The 13,434-nt window shown below is 32.8% G+C and overlaps 1 protein-coding gene across 1 annotated transcript; it reads left to right on the forward strand.

Moving 5' to 3' along the window:
• The first annotated feature begins 3,838 nt into the window (after nt 1–3,838).
• Nucleotides 3,839–5,447, forward strand: LOC139512103 (uncharacterized). The gene is made up of 2 exons (XM_071299492.1): nt 3,839–4,618; nt 5,134–5,447. Exons 1-2 carry the CDS (start codon nt 4,216–4,218, stop codon nt 5,229–5,231), a joined length of 501 nt encoding a protein of 166 aa, XP_071155593.1. The 5' UTR covers nt 3,839–4,215; the 3' UTR covers nt 5,232–5,447.
• Nucleotides 5,448–13,434: the final 7,987 nt, after the last annotated feature.

Here is a 13,434-nt window from a genome sequence, read left to right on the forward strand (position 1 = left end):
AACGGATTGCGATGTTCTCAAATTGGTCACAAATGATAGAAGTTTACATGCGGACAACTGCATTTCTCCTCTGCACGTATGTAGAAAAGAACTAAACGAAATAAAGGAATCAAAACTTAAGATAACCAAAAGTAGCTGCATTCGCTCCTTTACATTTACTTCTTTAGAATGATTTGTTGTAAACAACATATGATTAAGTAATAAAAGAAAAGAAACCAATTGGATGATGCTGACGAATTAGGGTTTAACGTCCAGTAACAAAAAAATCATGGGGATATGAGAACGACAACACGTTATATGTACCCTGTGTTGTATAAGAAAGTCACTTTCAGTCGGATTTTATGACGTGCTACTTTTAACAGTCACAAAAATTAAGGCTGATTGAAAACGTTAATAATAAATTCATGCATATTCCAGCGGCCAATCCATAATCAAGCTATATTTAATAAAATGCAAAGAAATTCAAAAATGAAAATGCTCTTACTAGAAGGATACTGTTGCACCGTATTCTCATATTTTTTTTTACTCAAGAAAATCTCATTCTTAATTTTATCAATTGGAAAATATAAAGATAGCAAAACTATTGTCGTGGCTAAATAACTCTTAACTGACACAGTTTTAATTGTCCAACCCATTAACAGACATTATTCCCATATTCACTTAAACATGGTATTATTCACGTTATATTACATTATATACCTATATGGAGTTATTTTCTTTCAGAACGACAGGTAATTCTTTTCAGAATCAACCCGGACGATACCATGTTTCAATGAAATATGCTCAAAGGCATAAAATAATGACCTGTCTGAGGTCATTATTTTCCTTGATAAAAATGCAATCTATGATTTACTTCAAAATTTTATTCGTCTGATAGTTTTTTGTTGCCGATTTGGAAATTTATATTTAAAAGTTCAATCAATGATAGATGTAAAGGAAACCTTCACTGCCCACATTTTAGTTTTAGAAACAAATAACGTGAAGTTTTGTTAATTTATCGATACAATAAAGAAACATCATATATGTGAGATGAATTTTAACATAGACTTTCATAAATAAAAAGCCAGATTTAACATATTCGTGTGTTAGATTTTAAAAATCTTATTGAGTCACACTGAATAGGTTGGTTGATTTTTGGTTGCTTGTTAACGTCCAGTGGCAAATATTTCATGCATGTTCAGGACGATTTACACTGAATAGGAAATCATGCTGTGACCTACATGTATTTATATTCGTCTTTTTGTCAGTTCTTAACTTTTTAAAATTTATGTATACGTTTTACTCTATCAAATGATCAACTAATAAGATAATCTTATATTCTATTGAATAATATTAACTTAACTCAGAAAAGGATCGGGTGTGAGGGTATATAATCATATCCTGGTTATCTGTCAATAAAATGTATTGCTATTCAAAAGATAATCTTTCTGAATTTTTTATTCGATTCAATTAAAATTGTTAAGAAAATAACCACTTTTCCGCGATAGAAATGACATTACAAATAAAAACAAAAACATACCCCTCCCCCTTTTCCAGTAGCTAAGTGGTACAATAAATTACTAACAATGTGTCTTGTATTTGTCATACACCGTTATCGGATGGTAACAATACCTTTGTGTCTTACTTCATGCAGTTACAGTAATATGTTTATTGTGTATTGATAATATTTTTTAAAAGGTTTATATCTAGATTAATTAGTGAGTTTTATTTCACATTCAACCTCGGAGTGTCAGGATTGCTCAAAGAAAGATATCCTTACAGTCGGTCTTTCATTTCATAAATCCTGACACCCCTCGGTGTGTTCTACGACAAGATAAACCTTAAAATATTATCTATAACATAATGAAAATATTTACTAATGTCAATTTATTTATTAGAACCAAAGCACTATTTTGTGTCCTTTCTAAACTTGTATGTTTCGCCTTTTATTAAAAAAAAATCCTATGCGTATAAGCATAAATACTACTTACTTGCGCGACGCCTTTTAGTTTTACTGAAAACTGCGCATACTATGAAATGTTTTTACAGGTGGAAATTGTTTTATGACAAATATCATTTTGTCAGACACTTTTCTTTTTTTTATTTGGTTCTTATAAAATGCCAAATTCTGTTATATTTAACAGAGTTTAACATTAAATTGAGCGTTTTACTCTTAACAGACGTATAACCAACCCGATTAACAGACCAACCGCCCATATAACCGCATACTCAATATCGATTAACCGACCAATCTCTCGGTTAGCCGAGTGTCGGCAGTGGTGTTAAGACCTTATAATAAGGTGAATCATTCAAACAGATAAGAAAGAAAAGCTGTGATCCTCAAGTGTATTAAACGATTTAAAATACCTAATAAAATTGAGAATGGAAATGGGGAATGTGCCAAAGAGACAACAACCTGACCATAAAAAAACAAAAGCAGAAGGTCACCAACAGGTCTTCAATGTAGCGAGAAATTCCCGCACCCGGAGGCGTCCTTCAGCTGGCCCCTAAACAAATATATACTAGTTCAGTGATAATGAACGCTAAATAGACACCAGTGACCCTTTACAAAACAAGCTAAGGACCAAATCGAAGACCCTGATCAATAACCTATAAATTGGTATTTCAATAAAATGTCAGAGATGATGACTTAGTTTTAACTTCCCTTTCGTAACATTTTATGTTTGCCTCTCATTTTGTTAAACCAACACCGCCTCGGCATAATTCATTTGACATTAATAGCCTTGTGTTGTCACATTTCATTTATGGCCACGCCCTACGCGACTTTGTTCAACGAAATAAATCTGACTTTTCATGTCCACTAATATTTAAGAAGTCATTTTCTACGCTGTGTACTCGCCATTGCATGGTGTACAGCAATTATTAATTCCATCAAGGATACATCTGCTTTTAAATATCCTATCAATTTACAAATTAATACAGGTGTTTACTGTTTGATGTCGGCTCCTGTTAAATTTAGCCTTGGAATCTTCAACCCAAAGAATAGCAACAACCATAGCTGTATTTAGCAAAAATTTTCGGAAAATATGGGTCATCAATGCTCGTCAACTTGGTACGTTACTAACTCTTGCATGTTTTAATTCGAGCAATACTGATACATTATTAAAGAGGAAACGCGCGTCTGATGTACAATGTTATAAGCTTGGTAACTTGATGAGTGTCCTTGGTAACAAAACAACTCTTACAAATACTTCAACCATAACATACTTTTCACCATTTTCTACATTTGAAAATACTTGTATCAAGTCAGAAAAATTGGTAGCGTTAATGTTATTACAATTGTTGTCCATTCGTTTGATGTGTTTTTTCATTTTGATTTTGCCATGTAATTAGGGACTTTCCTCGAAGTTAAGTATTTCTGCGATTTTTTTTTCTATTACATATTCAACCTTAGTGACTGCTATCATTAATGTGATTAACTGATCACATTAAAACATTATGCAATAATAAATTGAAGATCACAATTAAGCATATACGATCATTATTAATATTATTATAAGTAACTGAGATGTCAGATTATGAGGTTTCAGATGTTCCAATTTAGAAAATATATTTTGAATATATTTCTTTTTAGAAAAAAGCCGACTCGTGAATTTACCAAAATCTGAGTTTTGCAAAAGGTATAGTTTCGTTTTACATACCTTAAAATTTGCGACGAAAGGACACGTTTAATGTGTATTAATAATATAAATATAACTTCTATCACTTAGTCAATATCACTGCTTGTTGTTTGTATCTCCGATCTAGAAGTCGGCAGTGGGTACTGGCATGCAAAACAGATATTATTTAACTTTATTAACCAGTTAGTATAATTATAAGCTTAACTGTCCTATCATTATGATAGGTCTCAATACATTATTTTACCCAAAATAGTCACCCCGGTCCATTATGACTTTTACCCGGTCCATTATGACTCATATCCGGTCCATTATTGATTTGTTGCCAGTCCTTTATGAGCACGTGCAATAATGTTGAAAAACCAAAAAAAAAATGGCTGACATCAGTGTCCGCTTCGATTTCAATTTTATGTTTTGAAAAGATCTGTGCAACTTTTCTGTGGAATTACCTACAAGTCCAGGACTGCGTAACTTCTTTTAGCAACATTTTGCGTGCTATATTTAGAACCGGAACTCTATAGACGCAGACGACAGTACAGTATGGCAGGCCTTGTTCCTGCAAAAAATATCGGACAGGTACGCCAAGAATGGCGAAGACATGCTTGATGTTTTGTCTCATGACATAATGAGGTACGAAATGCTTGCAGAGAAGGAGACGTTCGACGCTCTTACCTCCGTCCTGCAAGGGGAACAATCCCATGACAATGTCGAGCTACATGAAATCGAAGTAAACCGCTTGAACAATGACAACAACAACAATGACGAAGGTGATCCGACGGAAACACACGAGCAGCGTGACACAGGAAGCAGTAGATTTAGATCAGTTTCCAATGAGGACACAGACGAATTTCTCAGGAAAAATGTAAATAAAAACACGGACTACAAAACAAGATCAGATGTTAAAACTTTCTACACCTGGACACAGCAAGTAGGAGAGTTTAGAGAGCTGCAGATGATTCCGTTTAAGGAACTAGATGCTATTTTAGCCCGGTTTTACTTAGGTAAGTTTAAAAGTTTTTTACTTCAACTTAAAGACTCCTAAAAATATGTTATTATGGTAATGATTTTTGATAAAATAGATTTGTACATGCTTTAGCCAGCTTCGTGACGGCTTACGGATAGGAACATGTATACTGAATTTTTTAGTCTGTCCAATATCATTCAGGACATCTTGTTTATATTTTGTAATATCAGTCTGTCCGTCCTATACTAACTTTTGAATTTCAGCTGAAGTTACGCTTGTATGTAGGCTGAATCCTTGCAAACAGCTAGTCAGATCTTCATTGAATTTTGTACACTCATTCAAAATAAGAAAATTAAAATGAAAATTCAATACAAGTTAACAATTTCATAGCACAATTTACCGTGTGAGACATCTGTGTTTTCTTGTTGATATCAATTGATTTTTGTATGATACATGTATATTTTTTGTATTTCATGTAAATTTTGTACATACAGAGTGAGGATACAGGCTGAATGGGGTCAATGTTCACTTTTTTTATGTTTCTATTTAAAGGTGTAAGGAACAAAGAGGGACAGGAGTATGAGAGCTATCTATGTTTGAAAAACCATCTCAGGCTTCTAGCATTGTTAACAATAGTAAAAGTAACATGATTGCCAATAGAAAAGACTGCAGTAATCCATTCAGTATTCTAACTGGCGCTGTTATTAATGGTGGAGTCATAAATCTAAACATATTTTCTGGGAAGAGGAAACGGGATGACTTTTCCAGCTCTCAAGAGTCTTAATAATTATCAGACAAGTTCCTAATTCAATCTGTATTTGTTGTCCTTGTTGAAAAATTTTGTTATCAGTAAATAATTAAGAAAATATACAATTCCATTTTTATTGCCTCAGAACTGGTTAATAAAAGTATTAAGAAATGGGTAATTTAATAATGGACTGGTTATATATCCTCGGTCCGTAATAACGGCCCGCGGATTACTGTAATGGCCCTCGGCGTTGCCTCGGGCCATTACAGCAATCCTTGGGCCGTTATTACAGACCTTGGATATATAACCAGTCCATTATAAAATTACCCATTTATTAATACTATAGAAATGTTCTGTTTATAAAATTTGAGAAATGATGTTACAATAAGAAATGTTTCTCCATATAAAATGTTATATATAACTCTGATTCCATGTTTTGATTTGTTTATACTTAAACGTTTTCGTTAGGTTGTGGATTTTTCAAACACTTTGTGTTTTTACTTTTTAGGTATCGACCATTGCTGACAAGGCATTAAATGTCGAAACATACATCTAGGTCAAATAAAAAAGCAAGTATTTTACTTTGAATCATTTTGAATGATTCCCTTATATCAAAAACAAATAACATATTTGAAATTAGTATTTCTACTTGTTAGCATAAGAGCAATGACTTTTCCTCCATATGAAATTAATTAGAAAAGATATATTCGATGTGTTAATAGTTCTTGTGTGTTTTAAAAATGTTTATACACCTGTTATTACCAAACAAATGACAAATATTAATATATATTTTACCATTTGGTTAAATAAACTCATCATAGATACAAGAAAAAAGACTCAGAAATAATGACTAATTTTTAATGAAATATATATGATAAATGCACAGCTAAAACGATGGTGATATTGCGATCAACCACTTAAGGTGGTACCTAACACAACAGGGAGATAACTCTGTAAAATCAGCCAAATGTTTTAATAACGTTGTGCTGTAAAGGGAATATTAAGCTTCTCTATGATCAAAATTTGTGTTTGTCAATCTGCTATATAACCAGTGTAATTTTTCTGATAAAATGGTTGGTTCAAAATTTTTGAACTTTAGATATTTTGGTTCAAAGGTCAAAGTAAATACTTTGTCAAAATTTTATGAAAATTAAACCAGCCAAATTAATTTTAGTGATAGTGTTGGGTACCACCTTAAGTACAAAATGACACAAATAGCTTCTTTGAATGTATCAAACTATATTGAATTAGTATAAAAAAGAGACATTTGAAGAAAAAATGGAAATATTAATTGATCTGTTAGTAGTAAAAACATTATGTTTTTTTTAAAGGTTTTCAACTTCATAACTGATTTTGTGTACCAACAATTTTGATCCGACTGCTATGTGTGATAATCAGTGCACGAAACGTACATCAGTCGTGTATGCTTGTAAAATAAAAAGAAAACATGGTATGATAACCAATGAGACAACTATCAATCAAAGAACAAATTAGGTAAATGAAAACAAACATAGATCATCTTAAGGCTTTTGACAATCAGTGCAACTATCATTGTATGTTCAGCAAAAGGAAGATAGACATGGCAAAATATGAAACTATTCAAGTATAATAGCACCATATTACAGTACGTCACATCCGGTTGTATACGAAAAAGGGTAAACAAAATATATATCCTTGAATTTGACAGTTGTAGGAATTAATCTAAAGCCTCGGTCACACCTTAACGGATAGCTCGAACGGATGCCTAACGGATAACTTTTTTTCAATCCGTTCATGTCCGTTAGACGTCCGTTCTTATCCGTGAGACGTCCGGCCATATCCGTTGAATGTCCGTTTAGCGTACGTATTATCCGTCGACGTCCGTTCTGTCGGGTGGGATTTTTTTTTTAGCATATTCAAAACTTTGAACGGACGTCCAACGGATGAAATGTCCGTTGCACGTCCGGTAGGCGTTCTTTTTGTACGGTACTCGTCCGTTTCGTTTCCGTTTTGTATCCGTTACGTGTCCGTTATATATCCGTTGGAGGTCTGGAAGAGAATTTCACCAACGGACTGCTACCGGGCGTTTAACGGATAAAATGGATGTTGAAAGAATGAGAAACGGACCTCTACCGGACGTATAACGGATGATGAACGGATCTGAAACGGATAAATGCCAATTGAAAATTCCAATTATTGGTTTGGAAGATTTCTTAAGTTTCATGAACTCAGATTATTCATAATCGATCTTAGAGTAAGGGCACGCCTTCACAATCAAGCAGCTCTTATTCAGGCCAGACACTGCCCTTTGGTGGCATTTTGAAGAACAAACCAAAAACAGTTAACATTTTGAATATATATGCGATTTACATGTATTATTATTGTCGCCTTTAATTTTGCCTTATATCTTGTTCATCCGTTTTATCCGGTACGCTTCCGTTAGGTGCCCGTTTTATGCGGTACTTATCCGTTGGATGTACGTTCGACATCTGTGCTGTCCGGTACGTTTTCATTTCTCGTACGTTGCATATCCGGTGTGTGTCCGTTATGCATTCGTTATGCATTATAGCATATGTACAATTTTATCCTGTCCAGTACTAAAGACAAAATTTCACATAACATTTCATTGTATATATATAAAAAAGTAACACTAACTGGAAGTTAACTAATCGAATGTTCATCCTTTTCTTCCTGTGTACAAGCTGTAGTAACCATATAACCTCAAGTTTCCAAAATATTCTATAAAAACACCAAAATAAAAAATAACGGTGCTTTGAAACACCAAAGATATATGTCTATGACACAGACATGTTTTACTGCAAATATAAAGCCTCGGACACACATTACCGGATGGCACGAACGGACGCCTAACGGATGAAAATAAAAGTTGTCCGTTGACAAAATTGTTATCCGTTGGGAGTCCGTTAATGTACTGACCGAATAAAACGGACATGTAACGAATGCATAATGGACACACACCGGATATGCAACGTACGAGAAACGAAAACGTACCGGACAGAACGGACGTCGAACGTACATCCAACGGACGAGTACCGCATAAAACGGGCACCTAACGGAAGCGTACCGGATAAAACGGATGAACAAGATATAAGGAAAAATTAAAGGCGACAATAATAATACATGTAAATCGCATAAATATTCAAAATGTTTCTGTGTAACTGGTTTTGGTTTGTTCTTCAAAATGCCGCCTAAGGGCAGTGTCTGGCCTGAATAAGAGCTGCTTGGTTGTGTAGACGTGCCCTTACTCTAAGATCGATTATGAATAATCAGACTTCATGAAACTTAAGAAATCTGCCAACCAATAATTGGCATTTCTGACGCGGAATTTTCAATTGGCATTTTTCCGTTTCAGATCAGTTCTTTATTCGTTATACGTCCAGTAGAAGTCCGTTTCTCATTCGTTCAACATCCGTTTTATCCGTTAAACGCCCGGTAAAAGTCCGTTGGTGAATTTCTCTTCCAGACCTCCAACGGATGTATAACGGACACGTAACGGAAACGAAATGGACGAGTACCGTATAAAAAGAACGCCTACCGGACGTTCAACGGACATTTCATGCGTTGGACGTCCGTTCAAAGTTTTGAACATGCTAAAACAAATTCCACCGGACAGAACGGACGTCGACGGATAATACGTACCTCTAAACGGACATGCAACAGATGTGGATAGACGTCTAACGGATAAGAACGGACGTCTAACGGACATGAACGGATTGAAAAAAAAGTTATCCGTTAGGCATCCGTTCGAGCTATCCGTTAAGGTGTGACCGAGGCTTTAGATTAATTCGTACAACTGTCAAATTCAAGGATATATATTTTGTTTACCCTTTTTCGTATGCAACCGGATGTGACGTACTATAATATGGTGCTATTACACCTGAATAGTTTCATATTTTGCCATGTCTGTCTTTCTTTTGCTGTATACACAATGATAATTGCACTCATTGTCAAAGGCCTTAAGGTGATCAATGTTTGTTTTCATTTACCTAATTTGTTCTTTGATGGATAGTTGTCTCATTGGTTATCATACCATATTTTCTTTTTATTTTACAAGCATACACGACTGATGTACGTCTCGTGCACCTGATTATCACACATAGCAGTCGAATCAAAATTGTTGGTACACAAAATCAGTAATGAAGTTGAAAACCATAAAAAAAAGTAATAATGTTTTTACTACTAATAGATCAATTAATATTTCCATTTTTTCTTCACATGTCTCTTTTTTATACTAATTCAACATAGTTTGATACATTCATTGTCATTTTGTACTAAAGTGGTTGATCGCTATATCACCATCGTTTAAGCTGTGCATTTATCACATATATTTCATTAAAAATTAGTCATTATTTCTGAGTCTTTTTTATCCTGGTATTTATGATGAGTTAATTAACCAAATGGTAAAATATATATTTATATTTGTCATTTGTTTGGTAATAACAGGTGTATAAACATTTTTAAAACACAACTATTAAAGGGGCACTAGCTACGAAATATATAAAAAATCTAAAGTTTGATTTTTTTCTGTTCAATCAATAATGAAAGTGAAATAGTGAAATAACAATTCGCTTTTTGCAGCCATAAAGGTTCAATTTTGTCAAATTACGCTAAGAAACATTGATAATTAGTTATTCTCTTGCAAGTGAATGGGTCGACCTCTTTAAATCCGTATTCATGTGAACTTCAATTTAACCCCTAGCTAGAGATTGACAACGCATGCATTGTACGTCTACTGGTTATTTAAAGAAAAAGAATGTCAACAATGAAAGTGAAACTATGGTAAATCATTTGATTACTAATTCGATGCACATAAATACATTCTTATACGGTTAAAAACAATGAGAAACATCTATTTTTAATCTATAAATAAAATCAAACCGACCTATAAAAAATCAATTGGACGTGTTGGTTCAATCTATTCATATCTTTATTTATGTTTACATCGCTTATATGGTCATCTGAGGTCAAATCGATAGTTAATTAGATGGCGTCTGGACTAAAATAGTTATACACACGAAACGAACCTGTATATTATCTACCCCATGCTCTGTAAACTGTTTATTTTAGACTTTTGATAGTATGGATAAATGTTTTACATTGTTATAAATCAAATATGATAATTTGATTCAAATCGGAGACCATGCATTTGACAGCTAGTACCCTTTAACACATCGAATGTATCTTTTCTGATTAATTTCATATGAAGGAAAAGTCATTGCTCTTATGCAAACAAGTAGAACTACTAATTTCAAATATGTTATTTTTTTTTGATATTAGTGAATCATTCAAAATGATTCAGAGTAAAATACTTGCTTTTTTATTTGACCTAGATGTATGTTTCGACATTTAATGCCTTGTCAGCAATGGTCGATACCTAAGTGTTTGAAAAATCCACAACCTAACGAAAACGTTGAAATATTTATTTTACGGAGATACATTTCTTATTGTAACATCATTTCTCAAATTTTATAAGCAGAACATTTTACTTAAATAGTATCTGTTTTGCATGCCAGTACCCACTGCCGACTTCTAGATCGGAGATACAAACAACAAGCAGTGATATTGACTAAGTGATAGAAGTAATATTTATATTATTAATACACATTAAACGTGTCCTTTCTTCGCAAATCATAACGTATGTAAAACTAAACTATACATATACTTTTTTGCAAAAGTCAGATTTTGGTAAATACACGAGTCGGCTTTTTTCTAAAACCAAATATATTCAAAATATATTTTCTAAATTGAAACATCTGAAACCTCATAAACTATCATATCAGTTACTTATAATAATATTAATAATGATCGTATATGCTTAATGACATAATTTGTATAAACTTAAGGATTGCGCGTGTACTTTTACTTATACAACAGTGATATACAAAAACCAGGACAATTAGCATACCTCTTGTGATCTTCAATTCATTATTGCATAATGTTTTAATGTGATCAGTTAATCACAGTAATGATAGCAGTCACTGAGGTTGAATATGTAATGGAAAAAAAGTAAAATCACAAAAATACTGAGTCCGAGGAAAATTCAATCGGAAAGTCCCTATAATTACATGGCAAAATCAAATGACAAAACACATCAAACGAATGGACAACAACTGTAATATTCCTGACTTGGTACAAGCATTTTCAAATGAAGAAAATGGTGAAAAGTATGTTATGGTTGAAGTTTTTGTAAGACTTGTTTTGTTACCGAGGACACTCATCAGGATACCAAGCTTATAGGGTGCTATAAACAGTTTCGTATAAAAAACTAGGGGTTATTCCCCGACTAAAAATAGACTTGGAGGGAAGTCCCTTTTTATCAACATAATTGGTAAAAAAGTATCATGTTTTTTATATTTGATTGTAAAAATAAGTTAATTAGCTTCAATTAAAACAGGTTGAATGATTAAAATAATTTTTAAAAATTAGATTAAAAACACATGTTTTAAGGGGAGACAAACTGTAAACATCCTGTTTTTTTGGCAGTGAAAAGTGCAAAACTTATTTGCACCCACTGTAGCTCTTTTCGGAGCAGGCGAACGTAGCCTGAAGCATAAATTTTTAGAAAGACCAGGTAAAAACCTATGAAATTCATACAGTTTTGAATATGAAAAATGTGCATGTATCATGTCTGCATGGGTGTGCACATGGCCTGATTTCATGTTTTTTATGCATAGATTAGGCAATGGTTTTCCCATTTTCTCTGGATAAAACTTTTTGGTACTGTTAAAAGTACAATTTATTTTTATTTCATTATAAACTAGAGAAAATTCTGATTCTAATGATATCTAGTTTTATACAAGTATCTTCATTAACACTAACACCACTAAGAGTCAATTATAGATGGTCCCTCAAAATATGACGTCATAGAAAAAAACTGTTGATTGCACCCTTAAAGGTACAAACATATAATATAGTGAGGTTTTCGCATAGATATGTGTTAGTGAATGGACTATAACAATTCTGAAAAATATTGTATGGCATGTGTACATTAATTTTAAAGCATCAGTTTGATATATTTAATGCAAATATTACAGATTTGTACATAGCAACCAGATATAAGAAAACCAGACTCTGTTCAAATTTTGAAGTTTTTCAGCTTATTGCGACGTCATGATACTTTTATTAATTCTCTCCTATATATGGAACCAAAAGTTGCACATGTAAAGTGTTGATTTTTTCTTCTTTGGCCTGTACTACTGATTAGTGTAACATGGATTTTTTTTTATTAATTTATATTTTTTGTACTTTTTATAGTTAAAAGGCTCCAAGTATCATATATAAGAAATACACTATTTCAATATTTTTCTCAACTCAGCTACAACTTAGTTCATATAATAATAGGGACAAAATATGTTTAAAGTAACTTTATTTATGCTTATTTTACAGTTTTTATTCTATTTATTCAAAAGAAACCCAATTTTATGTTTTTTCTTTTTAAATAAACTGATGACAAAAGGATAATGAAAATGTTTGGAATATGCCAGTTAAACTATTTGCCACTGACCAAAATACCACAACTATGCGACATATAAAATTAGCTGTAGTTTCACCATTCGGGGTCACAATCCTTAAAGTAAGACATCATTATAATCGGTATTGTGTACAGATTCATAAAAGCTGAGAAGTTTTTATATATCGCATACAAAGTTTTGCTTAAGGGTGCTATAAACAGTTTCGTATAAAAAAACTAGGGGTTATTCCCCGACTAAAAATAGACTTGGAGGGAAGTCCCTTTTTATCAACATAATTGGTAAAAAAGTATCATGTTTTTTATATTTGATTGTAAAAATAAGTTAATTAGCTTCAATTAAAACAGGTTGAATGATTAAAATAATTTTTAAAAATTAGATTAAAAACACATGTTTTAAGGGGAGACAAACTGTAAACATCCTGTTTTTTTGGCAGTGAAAAGTGCAAAACTTATTTGCACCCACTGTAGCTCTTTTCGGAGCAGGCGAACGTAGCCTGAAGCATAAATTTTTAGAAAGACCAGGTAAAAACATGAAATTCATACAGTTTTGAATATGAAAAATGTGCATGTATCATGTCTGCATGGGTGTGCACATGGCCTGATTTCATGTTTTTTATGCATAGATTAGGCAATG

The sequence above is a fragment of the Mytilus edulis genome, chromosome 2 (genome assembly GCF_963676685.1).
Source record: "Mytilus edulis chromosome 2, xbMytEdul2.2, whole genome shotgun sequence".
NCBI classification, from domain to species: domain Eukaryota; kingdom Metazoa; phylum Mollusca; class Bivalvia; order Mytilida; family Mytilidae; genus Mytilus; species Mytilus edulis.

Bases quoted from the DNA above. Each gene is read 5' to 3' on its own strand.
- LOC139512103 (XM_071299492.1), top strand. From the start codon at position 4,216: ATGCTTGATGTTTTGTCTCATGACATAATGAGGTACGAAATGCTTGCA. The intron at 4,619-5,133 runs GTAAGTTTAAAA...TTCTATTTAAAG, and splicing joins TTTAGCCCGGTTTTACTTAG to GTGTAAGGAACAAAGAGGGA.